Raw genomic sequence first — 25,516 nt, 5'->3', positions numbered from 1 at the left:
ATCGACCCCGTTGAATTTACCTTTTACTAAAAAAAATCCTAGTTCTTCTACCAAAACTCATCATTATAATATCAGATTATTTTCAGACACAATTCTCGTTCAAGATTTATCAACAACTTGCAAATAACATGTTCCTCCGTTACATGAAATAAATGTTTGATACAGAAAATATGATAGAATTAAAACAAACCCCTCCCCTCTACTCCCCTTAGAGAGGGGGGAGGAGTGTCTATTCACCATAGAAACGTTTCGTGCCCCTTAAAATCTTCACATGCCAATTTTGGCTCCATTTGCTTGATTAGTTTTCGAGTTATGCAGAAATTTGTTTTTCATTTGTATGACATTCCACCCTAAGAGAAGGGGGAGGAGTGTCGAACCATCATAGAAACATTTATTACATCCTAAAACCTCCACATACCAAATTTCGTCTAATTTGATTGATTAATTCTCGAGTAATGCAGAAATTTGTGTTTCATTTGTATGGCAGACAACCATATCGATACCAGTAAATGATGTTAAAATGGAGCATATGACCCAAAGAATGTCAGGGATTTGATTATTCAAATATTTATAACATTAAAGTTCAGTAAATTTTCATCTAAAAATAAAGTGTTCGGAATTTGAATCATGCATGGAAATTAGATTCATATTCCGAACACTGCTTCAATATTAATTTTGATTTGATGATTTCTACATAAAATATAATTTTTTCATCCATTCATTGTAGATTCTTACCATTTCTAGCATTTAACATGGAAACACCATAGTTGAAAAAACTACAAAAACAGGAAGTGGGTTATATCTATGGTATAACCGCAAGGGTGACGTAGGACTATCGTTGATTTAGAGATCATTTGTTTGAAGTTGAATCTAAATCCATCCTGAATGAATGAATAAATAAATATTTGGGTGACTTCAAAAACGAGAGTGTTACTTTGAAGACTCAAGGTTTTATGCATCCAATATTGGATACAAAAAACCTTGTTCTGAAGAATAATCTTCAGAAGCTTTCCTGTTAACTGCACTTGATTGACAAATCACAAAACCAAATGTATGTGGTCGCAGTATTATATGGATAGAAAACATTAAAATAAACTCGCTTGAATGTAATTTTCAATTCCAAGGGGAACTGGCAGATTATTTTTCAGCAACGATCATTTCTTTCCAGGTTTCCTCTCGATAACCAGCAAACGAAAAGAGTTGCGCGCGTGTATGTGTGTGTGTGTGGCGGCTGCTTCTATGTCTTCCCGAGGAACCGTATTTCGATGCTGATACTCTCTTGGTCACCTTCTCTTCTCCTTCTGATCGATCGGCTTTTCTGCGCTCCCTCACAGTTAAAACAAACTGATTGCATTTCAGGTCAGGTCAAGCCAGGTAATGAATACCTCGATGCCTCGCAGTTCAGCTCGTTCAGTAACGATGTTGTCTTGTCGATGTCCTCAGGCGTCGTGCACAAATTACGTAACGCAAAAATCCGAATTTTGAACTGCTTTGCTTTTCGTGCGTGATTGAATCGAGAGAAGGTGTGGTTTACGATGGCAATTTGGAAGGCAAACTAGAGGAGAATGAACTCTCTGAGTATGATAATTTCGGCGACTGAGCAATAATCGATTGAAAATTATATAATTTTGGCGATACGAAACATTTTCCGTTTTTCATGTTATGAATCCATTATTGGATACGAAAATATCCTACTGATGGGAAAGAATAATCTTCAGAAGCTTTCCAGCTAATTACACTTGATTGAAAAATTACGAAATCAAATGTATTTGGTCGCTGTGTTCGCCATATAATTAGAAAACATTAAAATAAACTCTTTCGCATGGATGTATTCTTCAATTCCCAGGGAACTGGCAGATTATTTTTCAGCAACGATTAGATCTTTCCGGAATTTTCTCGATGCTGTATGGCATCCAAACGAAAATTCTCGTTTCAGTTTGGCCTGCAAAAAACTTTTCTGAACTCTAATCCATCAAATTTGGGGCCCTGAAAAGGGCCGTTGATTATATGCTAAGCTAATATAGCACCCTCTCCTTGGATTCGACGGGCCAGCTGAATGTCCTTGGGCATGATGTGACGCGTTTTACGTGGATAGCACACAAATTTGTATCTTCGAATTAGCCTCCTGCAGCGTCATAACCGCGGAACTTTGGAAGCGCAAGTCGGTCGACTTCCGATAGCGATGAATTTCACGCAAAGTTCCTGGTCGATAGCGATGTGGCTTCTTCACCTATCCTGCGGCTGGTGCGCTTATCCGACCTGCTTTCGTGTGCCTTACCACTGAAAGACTAACCTGCTATCTGCTTGGTCCCAAACAAACGAGTCGTCACGGTGCGAGAGTAGAGTAAGAAATGAACGAAAGCAAAGGAAGCGTCATTTTATAACCTGTTTTCGAAGCTATCATTAAGCTAATGAAACAATTTTCCGACTCAATAAATAGCAATCATATAACTCTTGGACATTTTATCTTTTGTATGAAATGATTATCACCGTTCCGTTGATCCGAAGCAGAATGAATCACGCTTAAAGAAGGAATGGATTTTTTCTTGGAATTTACTCAGCAAAAATAATGCCCTTTCCCAACACTTAAAAACGACAAACGGTAAACAGTTTCATCAACGTGATTTCTTCGATATGGGGATATATTCACTACATCATGTCATGTATTTCATATTCTTCATTATGAAATCCATATCCATGGCACCTATCGGTATCAAATTATCATCGACACCACGATTTTCGCTAAATGCTCCTTTCAGTTCGGCCTGTAAAAAACTTTTCTGAACTCTAATCCATCAAATTTAGAGCCCTGAAAAGGGCTGTTGATTATATGCTAAGCTAATATAGCACGCTCTCCTCGGATACGATGGGCCAGCTGGATGTCCTTGGGCATGATGTGACGCGTTTTGCATGGATAGCACACAAATTGGTATCTTCGAATAAGCCTCCTGCAGCGTCATAACCGCGGAACTTTGGAAGCGCAAGTCGGTTTTGAAGTCCTGAGCAATTCCACGAACCAAATGCTGCAAAGGTAGCTTGCGGATCAGCAATTCGGTCGACTTCTGATAGCGACGAATTTCATGCGAAGTTCCCGGTCGATAGCGATGTGGATTCTTCATGCTTCCTGCGGCTGGTGCGCTTATCCGAGCTGCTTTCGTGGTGCCTTACCACCGAAGGACTAACGAGCTGTCTGCTTAGTCCCGATGAAACGAGTCCTCACGGTGCGAGAGTAGAGTAAGAAATGAACGAAAGCAAGGGAAGTGTCATTTTATAAAACATAAAAGAATCGAATGTAAACCCCACCCTCTTTATTATATAAGCTTACTGTACACTCACGAATATAATAAGGGTGGGATTTAGATTCTATACTTTTATAGTTTATAAAATGACGCTTCCTTTGCTTTCGTTCATTTCTTACTCTACTCTCGCACCGTGAGGACTCGAGCTCGTTAGTCTTTCGCAGACAGCTCGTTAGTCATTCGGTGGTAAGGCACACGAAGTCAGCTCGGATAAGCGCACCAGTAGCAGGATAGGTGGAGAAGCCACATCGCTATCGACCGGGAACTTTGCGTGAAATTCATCGCTATCAGAAGTCGACCGAATTGCTGATCCGCAGCTACCTTTGCAGCATTTGGATCGTGGAATTGCTCAGGACTTCAAAACCGACTTGCGCTTCCAAAGTTCCGCGGCTATGACACTGCAGGAGGCTTATTCGAAGATACCAATTTGTGTGCTATCCATGCAAAACGCGTCACATCATGCCCAAGGACATCCAGCTGGCCCATCGTATCCGAGGAGAGCGTGCTATATTAGCTTAGCATATAATCAACGGCCCTTTTCAGGGCTCCAAATTTGATGGATTAGAGTACAGAAAAGTTTTTTACAGGCTGAACTGAAAGGAGCATTTAGCGAAAATCGTGGTTTCGATAATAATTCGTTACCGATAGGTGCCATGGATATGGATTTCTTAATGAAGAATATGAAATACATGACATGATGTAGTGAATATATCCGAAGAAATCACTTTGGTGAAACTGCATTATAAAATTATTTGTGTACGAATGCCGCAATCGATAGTTGACTCTAATTTGCGCTGGGTAATTTCCTCGGAGGACTCGATTCCTCCTTTGAACATTAATAATCTCTTTCTGGCAAAACGATGTGGTATGAATCACATTATTTGAATGATAGAATGAAGAAGTTTTCTGCCAATTTCCTTCAACCTCCAAACGTATCTTTCTCCCGTTTGTCGTTTTCGCGTTCGCTAATCCTTTCTCACAACACCCATTTCTCGTTTGAGAAATTGTTGAGTAAACATTGTTTGCCAGTGCGCGTAGAGCGAGAATTCCTAAAGATTCATTGCACCTCTAATAAATTGCCGAAAGACGTGGTCTTACGTTGATCGCACTTAATTAAAAAAATCCAAAACGAAATGTATTTGGTCGCAGCATTATATGAGTAGAAAGCAAATAATCGCTCGAAAATGACTTGATTTTCGCGATGTGAAACGTTTTCCGTTTTTCATGTTATGCATCCAATATTGGATACGAAAATTTCCACTGATGGGGAAAAAAATATTCAGAAGCTTTCCTGTTAATTGCGATTGATTGAAAAATAACAAAACCAAATGTATTTGGTTGCAGTGTTATATGGATAGAAAACATTAAAATAAACTCTTTCGCATGAATGTATTTTTCAATTCCCAGGGGAACTGGCAGATTATTTTTCAGCAACGATGATAGCAACGAGAATTCCACGCGTGTATGTGTGTGTGTGTGTGTGTGGCGGCTGCTCCGATGTTTCAAGCGGAACCGTGGCATCACTCTCCTCCTGATGGATTCCCTTCTGGCCTTAGGTGCACATACAGGCTCTTGGTGACACCGTTCATCCGCGCTTTCATGATAAACGAAAATAGCTTCACAACACAGCGACAACATGCTCCAATCGCTGTTCAATCATAACTGAGGGGGTTTACGAGCAGCGCTCGCTTATATACCGATTGGTGATTTAAATAGCCTGTTTTGAAAGCAATTTTAAGACTATTGAAACAAGTTTTTGGATGAAAAAGTAACAAGTATATGACGCGTAGACATTTTATCTTTCAAATGAAGTGTTTATCATACCATTTCGTTCAGTTGTTTAAGAGCTATTAACGCTCAAAATCTCGGTCTCCAGCGTAACGCTTTCGTTCTCGAAACTTTGGTTTTACACCCCGGTATAGAAATGAAAGACGTAGTCCTACGTCAAAAACTGAAATATTAACGATGGTTGTTTTTTTACAGAATTTGCTAACGCAACATTTTATCTTTGGTTTTGACCGTCACTTTTTAACAAATGCTTATTATTGAAAGTTACCTGTAAATGATGTAAAAATAAAGCCAGGGTGACAGGGTTTTCATTATTCAATTATTTAAAACATAAAAGTTTAGTATATTTACATTTAAAAATGAAGTGTTCGGAATTTGAATCATACGTAGAAATTTGATTCATATTCCGAACACTACTTCAAAACTAATTTTAATGAAGATTTTCTGCATAGAATATTATTTTTTTCATCCATTTATTGTACTAGATTCTTACCTTTTCTGGTACTTAACATGAAAACAGCAAACAAAATAGTTGAAACAACTGCAAAAACTGAAGAATGAACGATGCTTGTTCTTTACGGAATTTTCTAACGCAAACATTTTATCATTAGTTTTGACTGTCACTTTTTTACAAATGTTGAATATTATAAACTATAGGCTGTATTGATACCTGTAAATGATGTCAATTTTGTTTCTTTCTTTATTAAAAAGATTTTCAGCCGAAGGCTGGTTCATCTCTGCGATGTCAAATTGAAGCCTATACTCCAAAAAATGTCAGGGTTGTCATTATCATTATTCAATTATTTATAACATAAAAGTTCAGTAAATTTACATTTAAGAGGGAAGTGTTTGGAATTTGAGACTGTTTGGAATATGAGACAAAACGGTACATCTGCTACAACGATTTAAATGAAGCAACAAAATACAAAGATGTTCAGAAGATCGAAAAAGTATTTCTGTAAATTGATCGGTTTGTTTATTGATTGATGCATATGACAATTTATTCGTCATGTTCAATGGTTGTAGAATCTTCCTCATCTGTACTGCCTTTGTCGTTTTTCGATTCTGAAATAAAACATAACATGTAATGAATAGGACGGTCTATTGAGACATTTCCCCCCGTAATTGGGGGTACAGAATAAGGAGGGTGAATCCAGTCTTACTTTGGTCTTTTTCCACAATAGATATCGCCACTCTGATGAGCTGAAAGTCAGTTACCAGTATGATGCGTAAGATCATGATCAGAGCCCCACATATGTATGTTGTCATCCAAATCCACGGGAACACAATAACAAGAAAATAATTTTTATCCGGTGAAACCAAGTCGTTGTACTGATGCAGGGAAAAATATGTTATCATTCTTGCACAGCTAATTTCCCCTGGAACGTTGATTTTTCTAAACTGATCACAAAATTCGTTCATTCCATCGCTAACACAAATGGTACATATAATCGCCGAGATACCAAATACAATGAAGTATATGAGGGAGGGGAACACAATTCTCCAGGGTCTATCAATGACACTATAACATTAAATAAAAGAAAAGATTATTCGGCCTTCTAATACCTTCAGAACCCTTCTTACCTCCCTAAACTGCCACCTCCATGTCCGTGCATTGTAAATATCGCTAACCATATCACTCCGAACAGTGCATGGAACAGCGGAGTGAATATCACATATTCACATAATTCCGAATTGCCCCATCTGCTGTCTGGTTCATCGATCACATCTAGAAAGTATATTGTTTGATTTCATGAATCATTGTTAATTATGCGAATAATAAGAAGCTTATTTCTATATAATAATTTTCAATCCAGACTACCCGGCAAACATTAAATCGTATGAATAGACATAATTGGAGGGGATATACATATATCCAAGACACATTTGGATGATATATGATGCATATAACTGGCATATAAACGCAAAAGTGGAGGCGATATACGTATATGCAATATTTTATTTTAAGCCGTATATAACGACCCAGCAAACATTAAATCGCATAACAAGCGTATATATATAACATCATATGCCCTAAAATTTTGTGGAGGCCATATACATACATGGCAAATGCTTACCGAATTTGTTTGGATGAATGTGCAACTTTGACCGGATATACCCAGCAAACATTAAATCGCATGACAAACGTATATACAACATCATATGCCCTAAATTTTGGTTGGCATATAATACGCCTAAATGGCATATGCATGAAAAAGTGGAGGTCATATACATATATGGCAAATGCTTACCGAATTAGTTTGGATGAATATGCAACTTTGACCGGCTATAATAGCGATTATGTTGAAATTGAATTGCGATATAATATGAATATATTCATGAATTGTCAAAGCACCCAATACGACTTTTGCCATATTCATATACGATTTATTACAGACATAAAAAAACAAATGGCGCAACATATTTTTGTGAAATGTTTATTATAACCTCACGAATCGCCATTTTTATATATGAGTATTTATGTTTGTAGAAATAATAATTGTTCGATTGACTTGTGTTGGGAGTGGAATATGAATGTTTAAAATGGCACAGATTGATGTTTGGTGAAAACTGCTCCGATGTAGGTTTGAACTCCGGTCGTCTGGATTATCATCCACCAGCTATCTCGCACGGCTATCTGAAATTCAATTCAACAGCGGTTAAAACTTTCGAGTGCATCAGCATTTCATTGACATTTCAATATGATGTAATACGTTCATTATTAGGATCTAATATGATTTACTGTTTCATGATTTTCTTTAGCATGCAACACGATTTACTACAGTACTGAATCGATTAAAATTATACGCTTATACGACACACAAACTGCATCAGCGTAATATACGCATATGATGCGGATTAAATATATTTTACGACAATGTACATCATAAAATTGATGTTTATTATACCGAATTGCGACTTAATTTGATAATGGTATATAAAATCTAGTTTTTACATTTTATGCGATTTCAAATATACACGATACATACTTTGATTGATATTATATGCGATTATGATTTATTCGGATTTCTTGTAAGACTTGGCACGTGCAAAATTATACGATTTAATGTTTGCTGGGGATATGCGATACTTTTCATGATATGCTTTCACTGATATGCGGTTTGACCCGACAATGCTATATAAAATGAATAGAATGTGCGTATATAATACTGCATAATGTTGTTTGTGGGTCAATAAAATAGTACACTCCGCGAGTTACATACGTTTATTAGCATTTATTTATAGTATACAAAATGGAAGAAAACACGTTTCTCGAAGCGTTTCTATCGGAATGATGAAGATTGCGGAACAAAAGAAAAATGACGGGAAGTAGTGCTGCCAGAACGACAATAATTACGGGCTGTTGGAAAGCCATAGACAAACAGATCGTCTACATATATCGCGATACTAGGATAATCGGTGTACCGATATACGACTTAATCGATCAATGATGTAGAAAATTGTGATTTAGCATTACGAATTCGGATACACATGATGTATCCTTTTTGACGTAGGACTACGTCTTTCATTTCTATACCGGGGTGTAAAATCAAAGTTTCGAAACCGAAAGCGTTACGCCGGAGACCGAGATTTTGAGCGTTAATAGCTCCTAAACAACTGAACGAAATGGTATGATAATCACTTCATTCGAAAGATAAAATGTCTACGCGTTATATACTTGTTACTTTTTGATCCAAAAACTTGTTTCAATAGCCTTAAAATTGTTCTCAAAACAGGCTATTGAAATCACCAATCGGTATATAAGCGAGCGGCGCTCGGAAATCCACTCAGTTCTAATTGAACAGCGATTGGAGCATGTTGTCGCTGTTGTGGTGAAGCTCTTCGTTTATCATGAAAGCGCGGATGAACGGTGTCACCAAGAGCCTGTTTGTGCACCTTAGGTCAGAAGGGAATCCATCAGGAGGAGAGTGATGCCACAAACGGTTCCCCGGGAAGACATCGCTACACACACACACATACACGCGCGGAATTCTTTCCGTTTGGATGCCATTCAGCATCGAGAAAGTTCCGGAAAGATCTAATCATTTCTGGAATATAATCTGCCAGTTCCTCTGGGAATTTAAAAATACATTCATGTGAAAGAGTTTATTTTAATGTTTCTAACCAAATAACACAGCGACCAAATACATTTGATTTTGTAATTTTTCAACCAAGTCTAATTAGCAGGAAAGCTTCTGAAGATTGTTCTTCCCCATCAGTAGGATATTTCCGTATCCAATATTGTATGCGCACGCAATCGATTATTGCTCAGTCGCCGAAAGTTCCGAGCTCAGAGAGTTCATTCCCCTCTAGATTGCCTTCCAAATTGCCATCGTAAACCACACCTCTCGACTCAATCACACACACAAAACATACTTAAGCGATATTCTGGTGGTGAGACGCATTCATTTTTCGTGAGGACATCGACAAGACAACATCGTTGCCTAACGTGCTGGACGAGGTGGACGGCGAAGGATCGACACATACACGCGCGGAATTCTTTCCGTTTGGATGTCATTCAGCATCGAGAAAGTTCCGGAAAGATCTAATCATTGCTGGAAAATAATCTGCAAGTTCCTCTGGGAATTTAAAAATACATTCATGTGAAAGAGTTTATTTTAATGTTTTCTATCCATGTAACACTGAGACCAAATATTTTTCAATCAAGTGCTATTAACAGCTGGTTATCGAGTTAGTATTAACTACTGGTGGGCTTCCAGTATCGAGGAAAATGTGGAAATATCTAATCGTTGCTGGAAAATAATCTGCCAGTTCCCCTTGGAATTGAAAATTACATTCAAGCGAAAGAGTTTATTTTAATGTTTTCTATCCATAAAATATCCATATAATACATTTGGGTTTGTGATTTGTCAATCAAGTACAGTTAGCCGAAAAGCTTCTGAAGATTATTCTTCAGAACAAGGTTTTTCGTATCCTATATTGGATGCATAAAACCTTGTGCCTCCAACGTAACGCTCTCGTTTTCGAAGTCCCCCAAATATTCATTTATTCATTCATTCAGAATGGATTTAGATTCAACTTCAAACAAATGATCTCTAAATCAACGATAGTCCTACGTCACCCTTGCGGTTATACCATAGATATAACCCACTTCCTGTTTTTTTATCCAAAATATATATTTTATTAAGGCTCATATGGCGTCAGCCTAACGGGGCCGGGAGTTCAATATTTTGACAATGTTTGCTTAGACTATGTTAGTAATATGTAACCGATTACTCGCGGTTGACTCGAGGTTAGTATTACAAGTGTTCTCATAATTGGTATGTCGCAGTCTTCGATGCTCTGTATGTGTGCCCGACACGGGACACTTCCTATTGGGATGCAGCTGACCATTAATCAGCAACGCCCCCCTAGTCTGTACCCCATATCTAGCGTGGTGCGTCTTTCTCGACTCGAGGAATCCAGGATAGAATGGTCACTAGCCGGCGCAATCATCAGCTCGTGTAGAGTTGTCATGAGCGGTACAACCTTTGGTTCTTGTTGAATAATCAGTGGACTGCACAACCTTCGGCCCATGCATCTGTAAAGAGTGTGTGTATGTATTGCCGCGACTAAGTAAAAGTTTATCGATCGGATAGGAGGGATATTAAACGGGGACACAACGAAGGAAACATCATTAAACGTTGACATCGGCGTTTCTGAGGAACAGGTATAGATGAAGCAGAAGATCAGGATCCCGGCTACCTAAGATATCCTGGACGGGGATATCCGATTGTCTGCCTTGTGCTCTCAGTGCTCTAGAGAGCTGAGAGCGAGTAGCATGGAACCGGATACACGACCAGACAACATGCTCGATGTCGTGGTAGCCATCGCCACAATCACAAAGATTGTTTGCTGCGAGCCCAATGCGATAGAGATGCGCATGATGTATCCTTTGATTTATATTTTATACTTTTATACAAATATTACGGTTGAAATGCAAAAAAAACATCATTAAACGTTGACATCGGCGTTTCTGAGGAACAGGTATAGATGAAGCAGAAGATCAGGATCCCGGCTACCTAAGATATCCTGGACGGGGATATCCGATTGTCTGCCTTGTGCTCTCAGTGCTCTAGAGAGCTGAGAGCGAGTAGCATGGAACCGGATACACGACCAGACAACATGCTCGATGTCGTGGTAGCCATCGCCACAATCACAAAGATTGTTTGCTGCGAGCCCAATGCGATAGAGATGCGCATGATGTATCCTTTGATTTATATTTTATACTTTTATACAAATATTACGGTTGAAATGCGCATGCGCATGATGTATCCTTTGATTTATATTTTATACTTTTATACAAATATTACGGTTGAAATGCAGCAGATCGAATTGCGACTTAATTTGATATATGACAGTATAGATCATGGCGAATTGAAGTTTTGAACAACATGAAGTTTTTGAAACATGAACAACAACATTATGGCATTTACTTGTTAGGGGTTCGTTAAAAGCGTGACTCGTAAGGAATTGTAAGGAATCCAGTTATTAGTTATTATATACCCAGCAAACATGAAATCGTATAATTTTGCACGTGCCAAGTCTTACAAGAAGTATCGCTATTATAGCCGGTCAAAGTTGCATATTCATCCAAACAAATTCGGTAAGCATTTGCCATGTATGCCCAGCAAACATTAAATCGCATAACAAGCGTATATATAACATCATATACATCAAAATTTGGTTGGCATATAATGCGCCTAACTGGCATATGCATGCAAAAGTGGAGGCCATATACATACATGGCAAATGTTTACCGAATTTGTTTGGATGAATATGCAACTTTGACCGACTATAATACCGATTATGTTGGAATTGAATTGCGATCTAATATGAATATATTCATGAATTGTCAAAGCACCAAATCCGACTTTTGCCATACTCATATACGATTTATTACAGACATAGAAAAAAAAACAAATGGCGCAAAATATTTTCGTGAAATGTTTATTATAGCCTCACCAATCGCCATTTTTATATATGAGTATTTATGTTTGTAGAAATAATAATTGTTTGATTGACTTGAGTTGGGAGTGGAAAATGAATGTTTAAAATGGCACAGATTGATGTTTGGTGAAAACTGCTCCGATGTGGGTTCGAACTCCGGTCGTCTGGATTATCATCCACCAGCTATCTCGCGCGGCTATCTGAAATTTAATTCAACAGCGATTAAAACTTTCGAGTCCATCAGCATTTCATTGACATTCCAATATGATGTAATATGTTCTTTATTAGGATCTAATATTTTACTCGTCGTCGTATTTTACTGTTTCATGATTTTCTTCAGCATGCAACACGATTTACTACAGTACTAAATCGATACAAATTATACGCTTATACGACACACAAACTGCATCAGCGTAATATACGCATATGATGCGGATTAAATATATTTTACGACAATGTACATCATAAAATTGATGTTTATTATACCGAATTGCGACTTAATTTGATAATGGTATATAAAACCCAGCAAACATTAAATCGTATAATTTTGCACGTGCCAAGTCTTACAAGAAATCCGAATAAATCAGAATCGCATTTAATATCAATCAAAGTATGTATCGTGTATATTTGAAATCGCATAAAATGTAAAAACTAGATTTTATATACCATTATCAAATTAAGTCGCAATTCGGTATAATAAACATCAATTTTATGATGTATATTGTCGTAAAATATATTTAATCCGCATCATATGCGTATATAACGCTGATGCAGTTTATGTGTCGTATAAGAGTATAATTTAAATCGATTCAGTACTGTAGTAAATCGTGTTGCATACTGAAGAAAATCATGAAACAGTAATCATATTAGATCCTAATAAAGAACATATTACATCATATTGAAATGTCAATGAAATGCTGATGCACTCAAAAGTTTTAACCGCTGTTGAATTAAATTTCAGATAGTCGCGCGAGATAGCTGGTGGATGATAATCCAGACGACCGAAGTTCGAACCCACATCGGAGCAGTTTTCACCAAACATCAATCTGTGTCATTTTAAACATTCATATTCCACTCCCAACATAAGTCAATCAATCAATTATTATTTCTAAAAATGGCCATTCGTGAGGTTATAATAAACATTTCACGAAAATATTTTGCGCCATTTGTTTTTTTTCTATGTCTGTAATAAATCGTATATGAGTATGGCAAAAGTCGTATTTGGTGCTTTGACAATTCATGAATATATTCATATTAGATCGCAATTCAATTCCAACATAATCGCTATTATAGCCGGTCAAAGTTGCATATTCATCCAAACAAATTCGGTAAACATTTGCCATGTATGTATATGGCCTCCACTTTTGCATGCATATGCCAGTTAGGCGCATTATATGCCAACCAAATTTTAGGGCATATGATGTTATATATACGCTTGTTATGCGATTTAATGTTTGCTGGGAATCGAGTTTTTACATTTTATGCGATTTCAAATATACACGATACATACTTTGATTGATATTATATGCGATTATGATTTATTCGGATTTCTTGTAAGACTTGGCACGTGCAAAATTATACGATTTAATGTTTGCTGGGTGTATATGGCCTCCACTTTTGCATGCATATACCAGTTAGGCGCATTATATAACCAAATTTTAGGGCATATGATGTTATATATACGCTTGTTATGCGATTTAATGTTTGCTGGGTATGTTGTAATCAATGAATATCGAATAATCGTGGAATGCTCGCTACAAAGACGTTTTTAAAGAAGACGGAAAGCGGTTGAACGGCTAAGGCTAAGGTTACTTTGGATAGGAGTACGCACGAAAATTTGATTGTACGAATAGAAACAAACAATTTTTGACGTAGGACTACGTCTTTCATTTCTATACCGGGGTGTAAAATCAATGTTTCGAAAACGAAAGCGTTACGCCGGAGACCGAGATTTTGAGCGTTAATAGCTCTTAAACAACTGAACGAAATGGTATGATGAACACTTCATTCGAAAGATAAAATGTCTACGCGTCATATACTTGTTACCTTTTCATCCAAAAACTTGTTTCAATAGCCTTAAAATTGCTTTCAAAATAGGCTATTGAAATCACCAATCGGTATATAAGCGAGCGCCGCTCGTAAACCCACTCAGTTATAATTGAACAGCGACTGGAGCATGTTGTCGCTGTTGTGATGAAGGTCACTTCGTTTATCATGAAAGCGCTGATGAACGGTGTTACCAAGAGCCTGTTTGTACACCTTAGGCCAGAAGGGAATCCATCAGGAGGAGAGTGATGCCACGGTTCCGCTTGAAACATCGGAGCAGCCGACACACACATATACACGCGCGGAATCCTCGTTGCTATCATCGTTGCTGAAAAATAATCTACCAGTTCCCCTGGGAATTGAAAAATACATTCATGCGAAAGAGTTTATTTTAATGTTTTCTATCCATACAACACTGCAACCAAATACATTTGGTTTTGTGATTTTTCAATCAATCCCAATTGACAGGAAAGCTTCTATTATTTTCCCCCATCAGTAGATAATTTTCGTATCCAATGTTGGATGCATAATATGAAAAACGGAAAAATTTTCACATCGCCAAAATCATGTAATATTCGAGTAATCATTTGCTTCTTACTCATATAATGCTGCGACCAAATACATTTCGTTTTGGATTTTTCAATCAAGTGTGATCAATGTAAGACCACGTCTTTCGGCAATTTATTAGAGGTGCAATGAATCTTGAGGAATTCCCGCTCTACGCGCACTGGCAAACGATGTTTACTCAACAATTTCTCAAGTGAGAAATGTGTGTTGTGAGAAAGGATTAGCGAACGCAAAAACGACAAACGGGAGAAAGAGATGTTTGGAGGTCGAAGCAAATTGGCAGAAAACATCTTCATTTTATCTTTCGAATAATGTGATTCATACCACTTCGTTTTGCCAGAAAGAGATTATTATTGCTCAAAGGAGGAATCGAGTCCTCCGAGGAAATAACCCAGCGCAAATTAGAGTCGCCTATCGATTGCGGCATTCGTACACAAATAATTTTATAATGCAGTTTCATCAAAGTGATTTCTTCGATATGGGGAAATATTCACTACATAATGTCATGTGTTTCATAATCTTCATTACCAAATCCATATCCATGGCCCCTATCGGTATCGAATTATCATTGACACCACGATTTTCGCTAAATGCTCATTTCAGTTCGGCCTGCAAAAAACTTTTCTGAACTCTTATCCATCAAATTTGGAGCCCTGAAAAGGGCCGTTGATTATATGCTAAGCTAATATAGCACGCTCTCCACGGATACGATGGGCCAGCTGGATGTCCTTGGGCATGATGTGACGCGTTTTGCATGGATAGCACACAGATTGGTATCTTCGAATAGGCCTCCTGCAGCGTCATAACCGCGGAACTTTGAAAGCGCAAATCGGTTTTGAAGTCCTGAGCAATTCCACGAATCAAATGCTGCAAAGGTAGATGGCGGATCAGCAATTCGGTCGACTTCTGATAGCGACGAATTTCACGCAAAGTTCCCGGTCGATAGCGATGTGGTCACACTCCTCGCGGCTGGTGCACTTATCCGAGCTGCTTTCGTGGTGCCTTACCACCGAAAGACTAACGAGCTGTGTGCTTGGTCCCACACAAACGAGTCCTCACGGTACGAGAGTAGAGTAAGAAATGAACGAAAGCAAAGGAAGCATCTTATTATAAGCCATAAATGTCCAGAATGTAAACCCCACCATCTTTATTATATAAGCTTACTGTATACTTACTTCGATGACACATTCTTTGTGTGGACACCGATTGGACAACATCGTTGCTGGACGGGCTGGACGGCGAGGGATCGAGTGCCTTTCTCAAGGCAAGAGGGCGGAGGTGGTAGCGCTGGAGTAAAATAGAGTAGTGTTTTCAAAGGGCCTTTCTCAAGGCTAGAGACGAATGAACTGAAAAAGTTTAAAGTCTCTATAATACAATACCATTACCACCATTACTTCGATGTTATTCGTTTTTCTCTCAGAGTAAGCTACGAATATAATAAGGGTGGGGTTTACATTTTATACTTTTATGGTTTATAAAATGACGCTTCCTTTGCTTTCGTTCATTTCTTACTCTACTCTCGCACCGTGAGGACTCGTTTGTGTGGGACCAAGCACACAGCTCGTTAGTCTTTCGGTGGTAAGGCACCACGAAAGCAGCTCGGATAAGTGCACCAGCCGCGAGGAGTGTGACCACATCGCTATCGACCGGGAACTTTGCGTGAAATTCGTCGCTATCAGAAGTCGACCGAATTGCTGATCCGCCATCTACCTTTGCAGCATTTGATTCGTGGAATTGCTCAGGACTTCAAAACCGATTTGCGCTTCCAAAGTTCCGCGGTTATGATGCTGCAGGAGGCCTATTCGAAAATAACAATTTGTGTGCTGTCCATGCAAAACACGTCACATCATGCCCAAGGACATCCAGCTGGCCCATTGTATCCGAGGAGAGTGTGCTATTAGCTTAGCATAAAATGAACTGCCCTTTTCAGGGCTCCAAATTTGATGGATAAGAGTTCAGAAAAGTTTTTTACAGACCAAACTGAAAGGAATATTTTCGTTTGGACGCCATTCAGCATTGAGAAAATTCCGGAAAGATCTAATCATTGCTGAAAAATAATCTGCCAGTTCCCTGGGAATTGAGAAATACATTCATGCGAAAGAGTTTATTTTAATGTTTTCTAACCATATAACACAGCGACCAAATATTTTTCAATCAAGTGCTATTAACAGGTGGTTATCGAGTTAGCAATAACCACTGGAGGGCTGGAAAGAACTAATCATTGCTGAAAAATAATCTGCCAGTTCCCCTGGGAATTGAAAAATACATTCATGTGAAAGAGTTTATTTTAATGTTTTCTATCCGTGTAACACTGCGACCAAATATTTTTCAATCAAATGCTACTAACAGGTGGTTATCGAGTTAGTATTAACCACTGGTGGGTTTCGAGTATCGAGGAAAATCTGAAAAGAATTAATTGTTGCTGAAAAATACTCTGCCAGTTCCCCTGGGAATTGAAAAATACATTGAAGCGAAATAGTTTATTCTAATGTTTTCTATCCATATAACACTGCAATCAAATACATTTGGTTTTGTGATTTTTCAATCAATCGCAATTAACAGGAAAGATTCTGAAAATTATTCTTCCCCATAAGTAGAAAATTTTCGTATCCAATATTGGATGCATAACATGAAAAACCTTGAGCCTCCAACGTAACGCTCTCGTTTTTGAAGTCACCCAAATATTTATTTATCCATTCATTCAGGATGGATTTAGATTCAACTTCAAACAAATGATCTCTAAATCAACGCTAGTCCTACGTCACCCTTGCGGTTATACCATAGATATAACCCACTTCCTGTTTTTTCGATAGAAGCTGACGAATACGAACGAAGCAAGGGGGAAGCAATGTAACCACACCAATACAACTCAATGTGGTTGTTTAGCTTCACTATTGCATACAATTCGTACGACCACTTTTCTGCATCCAGTGTCACCGCCGTCTAAGGTTACTTTGGATAGGAGTACGCACGAAAATTTGATTGTACGAATAGAACGAAGCAAGGGGGAAGCAATGTAACCACACCAATACAACTCAATGTGGTTGTTTAGCTTCACTATTGCATACAATTCGTACGACCACTTTTCTGCATCCAGTCACCGCCGCCTTAGCCTAATACCAGGGACAGACATACAGCTGTACTTGCGTTGTACGTGTACAGCGTTGTACAGGTACCATCGTACCATGACAGACATACTTTGGTTGTACATTGTACCGTATGTCAAACTGACAATCAGATATTTTTCCAATTTCCACCACATATTTCAATGAAAAAGGTTTTTATTTAGTGTCTAAACTATCAAACACAACAAAAAAGTTTCCAATCTGAGTTATTAACTTAAAAGAAAGTCAATGAAAAGAACGTTTATCAAGTGATTTGATTCTGCTTGTTCATGCTACCCACCACTAACCGTCTATGGCGCTGCGCACAGTACAACTGTAGCTATGTACAGCGGTAAAACAGGTCGGTACAGGTACAGCGATTGTACCGAGTTGCTTGCATGGTTCTAGCGCTGTACATGGTGACAGACATACAATTTTCGAAGTACAACGCAAGTACAGCTGTATGTCTGTCATAAGTATAAGGCGGCGGTGACACTGGATGCAGAAAAGTGGTCGTACGAATTGTATGCAATAGTGAAGCTAAACAACCACATTGAGTTGTGTTGGTGTGGTTACATTGCTTCCCCCTTGCTTCGTTCGTATTCGTCAGCTTCTATCGAACAAAATTGTTTGTTTCTATTCGTACAATCAAATTTTCGTGCGTACTCCTATCCAAAGTAACCTTAGCCTAATGTACCGTTTTCGGATGTACTTCGGAATGCGTCTACACTCTCTGTCAGTATGAACAAGGCGCCTAGAAGTATATCCTAAGGTGAGGCCGTTTCGTCACTAAGTTGGTTAGGGGAGCAGTATATGAAAACAGTACGGAAGAAAGCAGAAGGGGAATTATTTGCTTGAAGCGTGAAAGACACAGACTGATCACGAGCGAGCTTGGACCCAAACGTATTGTGTTTTGTTCACAAACAAAACACAGTAGACATACAATATGGCTGAGGAGTGGTTTTAGCAAGTTGGCCCACCTTAGGATATACTTCTAGGCGCCTTGGGTATGAATACAACTAACGGTTCTTTATTATCACCATGAAGTATATGTGTATATGTGTATATGTGTTCTATCTATCTATCTATATATGTGTATATGTGTTCTATATATATATATATATATATATATATATATATATATATATATATATATATATATATATATATATATATATATATAAATATATATATATATATATATATATATATATATATAAAAATGAATTTGTGTCTGTCTGTCTGATTCTTATGGACTCGGAAACTACTGAACCGATCGATACGAAAATTGTTATGTAGGGGTTTTTGGGGACGGGGAAGGTTTTCATGATAGTTCGAGACCCCTCCCCCTCTCTAAGGGGGGCTGCCATACCAATGAAACACAAATTTCTACATTACTCGAGAATTAATCAAGCAAATGAAACGAAATTTGGCATGTGGAGGTTTTAGGGAACAATAAATGATTCTATGGTGGTAACGGAATTGATCTTCGTTCGAAAGTGGAAATAGATTTTAATGTGATAGAACGCATTTCTATATCGTCTTCTATCTATATAAAAAAATGGATCGCCGAATTTGTCGATAAGAGCAAAACTCGAGAAAGGAATTGTCCGATTTAGGTCTGTCTTCATTCTATCATATTTTCTGTATCAAACATTTATTCCATGTAACGGAGAAACATGTTATGCAAGTGGATGAAAAATCTTACACGAGAATTGTGTCTGAAAATAATTTTATATTATAATGTCTAGTTTTAGTGGAAGTACTGAAATTTTATAAATTCAAAAAAAATAATTAAAAGGTAGACTAGAAGATCAATCAATGAACAATTCTGCGATTGGACCCATGAACGTGCGCTAAGTAAGAAAACGTGGATGTGATAACGAAAAATAAATTTTGGCCGGGACAAAGTTTGCTGGGTCAGCTTGTGATATATATTTATTCGACACTACATTCCATTTGTTCAACGTCAATTATTTGATTAATCTCGTAATCTGGTGGCTTAGTGATGCGATGAAGTCGTTCCGCTGGTTCTTTCGTCGTTTGATCCTCGTTGATGATTACTTGAGTTTCAGATCTCGTTTCAAGTTCCTCTTGATTATACTGTGATGAGGTGGCGCCTTCCAGACCGTTCGTGAAAAGCTTTTTAATACTTATGACAGACATACAGCTGTACTTGCGTTGTACTTCGAAAATTGTATGTCTGTCACCATGTACAGCGCTAGAACCATGCAAGCAACTCGGTACAATCGCTGTACCTGTACCGACCTATTTTACCGCTGTACATGGCTACAGTTGCACTGTGCGCAGCGCCATAGATGGTTAGTGGTGGGTAGCATGAACAAAACGAATCAAAACATTTGGTATACATTCTTTTCATTGACTTTCTCTTGAGTTAATAACTCAGAGTGGAAACATATTTGTCGTGTTCGATAGTTTAGACGCTAAATAAAAACCTTTTTCATTGAAATATTTGTGAAAATACAATGCAATAAATTCAAACTTCTATTTGTCAGTCTGACATGCGGTACAATGTACAACCAAAGTATGTGTGTCATGCTATCGTGGTACCTGTACAACGCTGTACACGTACAGCGCTAGTACAGTTGTATGTCTGTCCATGGTATAAGATGGGAGGTATTCTTGTGTATTAATCGATCAGTCTTTTGATTTCAATACTACATGCGAACCCCTTTTCTCCAGTATCGTCAACTCTTCTGGACTGAATGGAGTTGACAGATTGTTTTCCGTTTTGCGAGAACAGTGTAACCAATTGATAAATCACTAGATTGAACTTTTCTTTTCTCATTTGTATACCCTGCTCCTTTTTGTTTATTTATGCGATCACGATCGCTGATCTCCTCAATCGTATCACCTTTCTTCATCATCAATCCAGGAAGTTTGTCTCGCAAAACCCGCCCGAAAATTAAGGCCGATGGTGCAACCCCAGTAGTTGAATGTGGAGTAGAGTTATGCATCAGAAAGAACATTTCCAAGTCCCATTCCCAGTCTGATCCTTCTGTTTCTTGGCTTATCATGAGCTTTTTGCCTATTGCTCGATTGATGCGCTCAACTTACCCATTTGCCTGTTATCCTTCTATGTTCTATTCCGAACTGATTGCAGAATTGTTGTAGCTCTTCGCTGATGAATTGGGGGCCATTATCTGTTCTTAACGATTCCGGAATCCTGAAACGACAAAACGTTTCATGCTCTCACAGTCAACGTGGCCGTAATCTGTTTCATGATTATGATTTCGGTGAACCAACTGTGATAGTCTATGAGAACGAGCAGGTTGTGACCGCTTGGCAATGGTCCGAGAAAGTCTGCTGAAATGTGGGTCCAAGGATGTAGGGGCACCTCAGTACGCTTCAGTGGCTCTGGATGATCAGGAGCTGACACGAGAGTGCAAGATTTGCATTTTCTTACAAAAGATTCAATTTAAAAACCCATCCTTGGCCACCAAACTATATGCCGTAGTCTCCTCTTCATCGCTACCATTCCAGGGTGCGATTCTCGAGTCACGCCCTGAGTATTATCGTGGAATTGTTGGTTGTCCGCAAGACTACCAAAATCGCCTTTCGTGTTTCCCCAACATACTTCAGAACCAAGGTGTCTGGGGAAATTGGCATTGCAATTCATGCAGGTCGGAGGTTTGTTCCGACTGAAATGTGTTCCCCTAACACAGACTTTAAATCCAAGGAGCCAAGGAGCCATTGCAAATACATGTAAGTCGGGGGCATTCTTGTTCCGGCTGAAATGTGTTTCCCTTACACAGACTTCAGAATCAAGGTGTCTGGGGAAATAGGGTTTGCAAATAAATGTAAACTGCGAGTACTTTTGTCCTCGCTTGCCTTTGTGCAGACTAGAATATATTTCCTTAAAACGGTCTCCCAAACATAGGAACCTGGGAAAATCGTGCAGACACTATAGACGAATGAACTTTCAAGTTTAAAGCCTCTATAGTATAAAAAGTAGAAGTTGAAGTTGTTGATTCATGTAAGCCGGAGGTACTTCTGCACTCGCATGTTTTTTTAGCACTCCGAAAAGTGTTTTCCTAACACGGATTACAAAAGTGGGTACGAACACAACGCTTTGGCTCGGTTATTCAAGATTACATTGAAGGATATGCCTTCATATCTTCGCTCACTGAATTTCTACGCATACCATTCGATAATTAGGCAAAATGTTGATACCTATTCGTGCGATAACGCCTATTGATTACACAATATGCGTTCGACGTGCATGTCAAAATCGAAACTGAGTGCCTGAAGTTCATCAAATCAAGCAAATTTGCGGTTGGAGAAGTTCGTACACTTGAGAGATGCAAACTTCAGAGGGAAATGTAAAATACAATAATCGTTTGATAATTCTTCCGCTCACATATTTTGTCCTGGGTATCATGCTAAACGTAAAATGACTGTCATTAAATTTCCTTGTAACGAAGAACATAATCTATCACAATGAATGAATTGACCTCACATGGTATTTTACAGTCATTTTACTCACAAAGAAAATATATTCAATTCAATTGAATTCGGAAATTGTTTCAGTCAATCGAAAATTTATCCAATACAATATATCCAATCCAATCCAATAATCCAATATATCCAATACAATACAACAAATGATTGCTGAGCTGAGGTAGTCCCACGTCAACCTTGCGGTTATATCATAGATATAACCTACCCATTTTTTTTGACGTGGGACTACGTCTAACCGGAGTATATGGGGGGTAAAATGAAAACCTAAACACAGAACATGCAGGAAAAATGAAAAATTCCAAATGCTTATAACTCGAACATTTCTTACTGGATCGGAAAGATGTTTGCATCAATTGATACGGAATATTTCTACTCTATCACAATTGAATAACTGTGAAATGTCAAGCGTTATCTAAACGCCCTAACTGCCAAGTTTTGATTGGCCCAATTTACGGTTTCCCGAATACATACTTCAAAATCAATGTACCTGTGGGAATCCGCTTATCAAATACACATGCAAGTAGAGGGTATTTTTGTTCCAACCGAGCTGTGTTTCCCTAGCACGCACTTCAAAATCAATGTGCCTGGGGGAATCCACTTTGCAGATACATGAAAGTCGGGGGTATTTTTGTTCCGACTGAAATTTGTTTCCCTAACACAGACTTCAAATCCATGGAGCGTGCGGAAATTGGCATTGCAAATACATGCAAGTCGGGGGCATTTTTATTCCGACTGAAATGTGTTTCCCTAACACAGACTTCGAATCCATGGAGCGTGGGGAAATTGGTATTGCAAATATATGCAAGTCGGGGGCATTTTTGTTCCGGTTGAAATGTGTTCCCCCAACACAAACCTCAGAACCAAGGTATCTGGGGAAATTGGCATTGCAAATTCATGCAGGTCGGATGGATTTTTCTTCCGGCTGAAATTTGTTTCTCTAACACAGACTTCGAATCCAAGGAGCGTGGGGAAATTGGCATTACAACTACATGCAATTCGGGGGCATTTTTATTCCGGCTGAAATGTGTTTACCTATTACAGACTTCTAAACGAATGTGTCTGGGGAACTCGGAATTGCAAATACATGCAAATCGGGGCATTTTTGTTCCAACTGAAATGCGTTTGTCTAACACAGACTTCAAAAACCAAGATGTCATCATACCAAACGTAAATGGACTGTCATTAAATTTACTTGTAACGAAGAACATAATCTATCCACGTGCATGAATTGACCTCACTTGGCATCATACAATCTTTTTACTCACAAAGCAAATATATTAAATTCAATCGAATTCGAAAATTGTTTCATTCAATCAAAAATAAAATCAATACAAACAAATGATTGCTAAGCTAAGGTAGTCCCACGTCAACCTTGCGGTTATATCATAGATATAACCCACCCATTTTTTAATGGAAACTGACTATCTTTTTTATTTGCCACTTCGTTAAAACTGTTTCAAAAGATGTCATGAGCTTCGTGCGTGAGATTTTTATCCAGTTTCGTCTCTTTTGTTTCGTTTAATTTGATTTGTGGTGGTTCCCTCCCGCATCCCTACAAATGAAACACAAATTTCTGCATTACTCGAGAATTAATCAAGCAAATGAAACCAAATTCAGCCTGTGGAGGTTTTAGGGTGCAATAAATGTTTTTAAGATGGTTAGACACTCCACGCCTCCCTCTAAAGGGGGAGCTGCCATACAAATAAAACACAAAATTCTGCATAACTTGAAAACTAATCAAGCAAATGGAGCCAAATTTGGTATGCGAAGATTTTAGGGGACACGAATCGTTTCTATGGTGAATAGACACTCCTCCCCTCTCTCTGAGGGGGTCTGCCATTGAAATGAAACACAAATTTCTGCATAACTCGAGAACTAATCAAGCAAATGGAAAAAAAATTGGAATCCAAACATGACAATTAAACTCTGAAGGAAAATGGGAAAATTCGTTGTTAGTCTCTTTGATGTTTGCGCTAACGAAATTGATCTTCGCTCGAAAGTGGAAATGGATTTTTTAATGTGATAAAACGCATTCCTATATCTTCTTCTATCTATATAAATATAAATGGATCGTCGAATGTGTTGATAAGAGCAGGAATTACCCGATTTAGGGCTGTCTTTATTCTATAATATTTCCTGTATCCAACATTCATTCCATGTAACGGACAAATCTTGCACGAGAATTGTGTCTGAAGATAAGCTGATATTATAATGTCGAGTTTTGGTAGAAGTACTGAAATTCTATAGCAATAAATAAATTTGAAAGGGTAAGGGGGGAAATTGACATAGACTCGGCTACAGTCGATTATATACATGTTGCACCAGCACCATTATTCCATATCTCATAACTACATCAATATATCTTTGGCACCGCATGTAAACAACAACAATGACAACACTTGCAAGTATCAAATATCATGCTACATGTTATTTAGTATTGCCTCAAAGGAATCGCACCTCTAGATATCGTTCGTACAAACTAAGCGTAAACCAAGCGCCAGACAAGCGTTCACCATAGCATGCATACAGAGCCGTACATTGGTGGCTTGAAACTACTAGCAATATAAACATTTCTCATCATTTTGCGCTATTCTCAAAAGAAACGCTTCTGTTAATATTACTGGCCTCGAAAAGAGTTGCATTACATTCTTATGCTCGAGATAAGCGCAGCTGTCTCCCTTAGTGGAGGAAGTTTTGCTACTGGCAAGCAAAACCTAATCACATACAAAATTCCAGAACATTTACTTTTCTTGATGGTTGTTATTAACTTTTTTTTTGTTAATAACAACCTCGAAAACAGTAGCAATGCTTCATTATGATCAATATTAGCGCAAATGCAATCCTAGTTGAAGGCAGTTTTACGACTGGCACGCGAACCCATATAACTTATAACATTCCAGTAAGATATTCAAGATGCTTAGTATTCTCAAATAATTTTTTGGTGAACAATTTTAACGTCTGCTTCGCTGCTAACGTCAGTTTAATGCATTGATGCATTCTCAAAGGCACAAACGATGCCCTTATGAAGACGGAAAATAAACAATGTTAACTGCTTGGAAAAAGACCGAATTATGACACACAGCTTGTACTCTGCTGTAACACCCATCGATGCGAATTCGTTGATGAGTTTGTCAAGAGCGACTGCCTTCACCACCAGCGGATTGAGCTTGATTTTGGTTGCTGCATGGGCGTTAACATTTTCGACCGACGCACCGAAATCGCCTACTTCGTTGTTGTTCGGTGCGGTGTCACATTCGCGAAGGCTCGGTTCAGTGCGAG

At 38.3% G+C, this 25,516-nt stretch overlaps 2 protein-coding genes across 7 annotated transcripts in view; one reads left to right on the top strand and one right to left on the bottom strand.

The window, feature by feature from the left end:
* Nucleotides 1-25,516, top strand: part of LOC129768931 (uncharacterized) — a 130,369-nt gene that overhangs the window by 72,455 nt on the left and 32,398 nt on the right. The gene's annotated exons all lie outside the window — the stretch shown is intronic.
* The window catches only part of LOC129768877 (uncharacterized), a 28,389-nt gene continuing 8,583 nt past the window's right edge, over nt 5,711-25,516 (bottom strand). For 4 of the 6 annotated variants that reach the window (XM_055770818.1, XM_055770840.1, XM_055770825.1 and 1 more), the window contains 3 exons: nt 6,672-6,816; nt 6,251-6,609; nt 5,711-6,152 (listed from right to left, as the gene is read on the bottom strand). In XM_055770818.1, the coding sequence (XP_055626793.1) occupies nt 6,088-6,152; nt 6,251-6,609; nt 6,672-6,816 (569 nt within the window). In that variant the 3' untranslated portion in view covers nt 5,711-6,087. Of the gene's footprint in view, nt 6,153-6,250; nt 6,610-6,671; nt 6,817-20,833; nt 20,943-25,516 lie in introns of all 6 variants that reach the window. The other 2 variants (XM_055770854.1, XM_055770847.1) reach the window with 1 other exon arrangement.

Source organism: Toxorhynchites rutilus, chromosome 1 (assembly GCF_029784135.1).
Source record: "Toxorhynchites rutilus septentrionalis strain SRP chromosome 1, ASM2978413v1, whole genome shotgun sequence".
In the NCBI taxonomy this organism is placed as follows: domain Eukaryota; kingdom Metazoa; phylum Arthropoda; class Insecta; order Diptera; family Culicidae; genus Toxorhynchites; species Toxorhynchites rutilus.
This window is presented reverse-complemented; position numbering and strand designations above follow the sequence as displayed.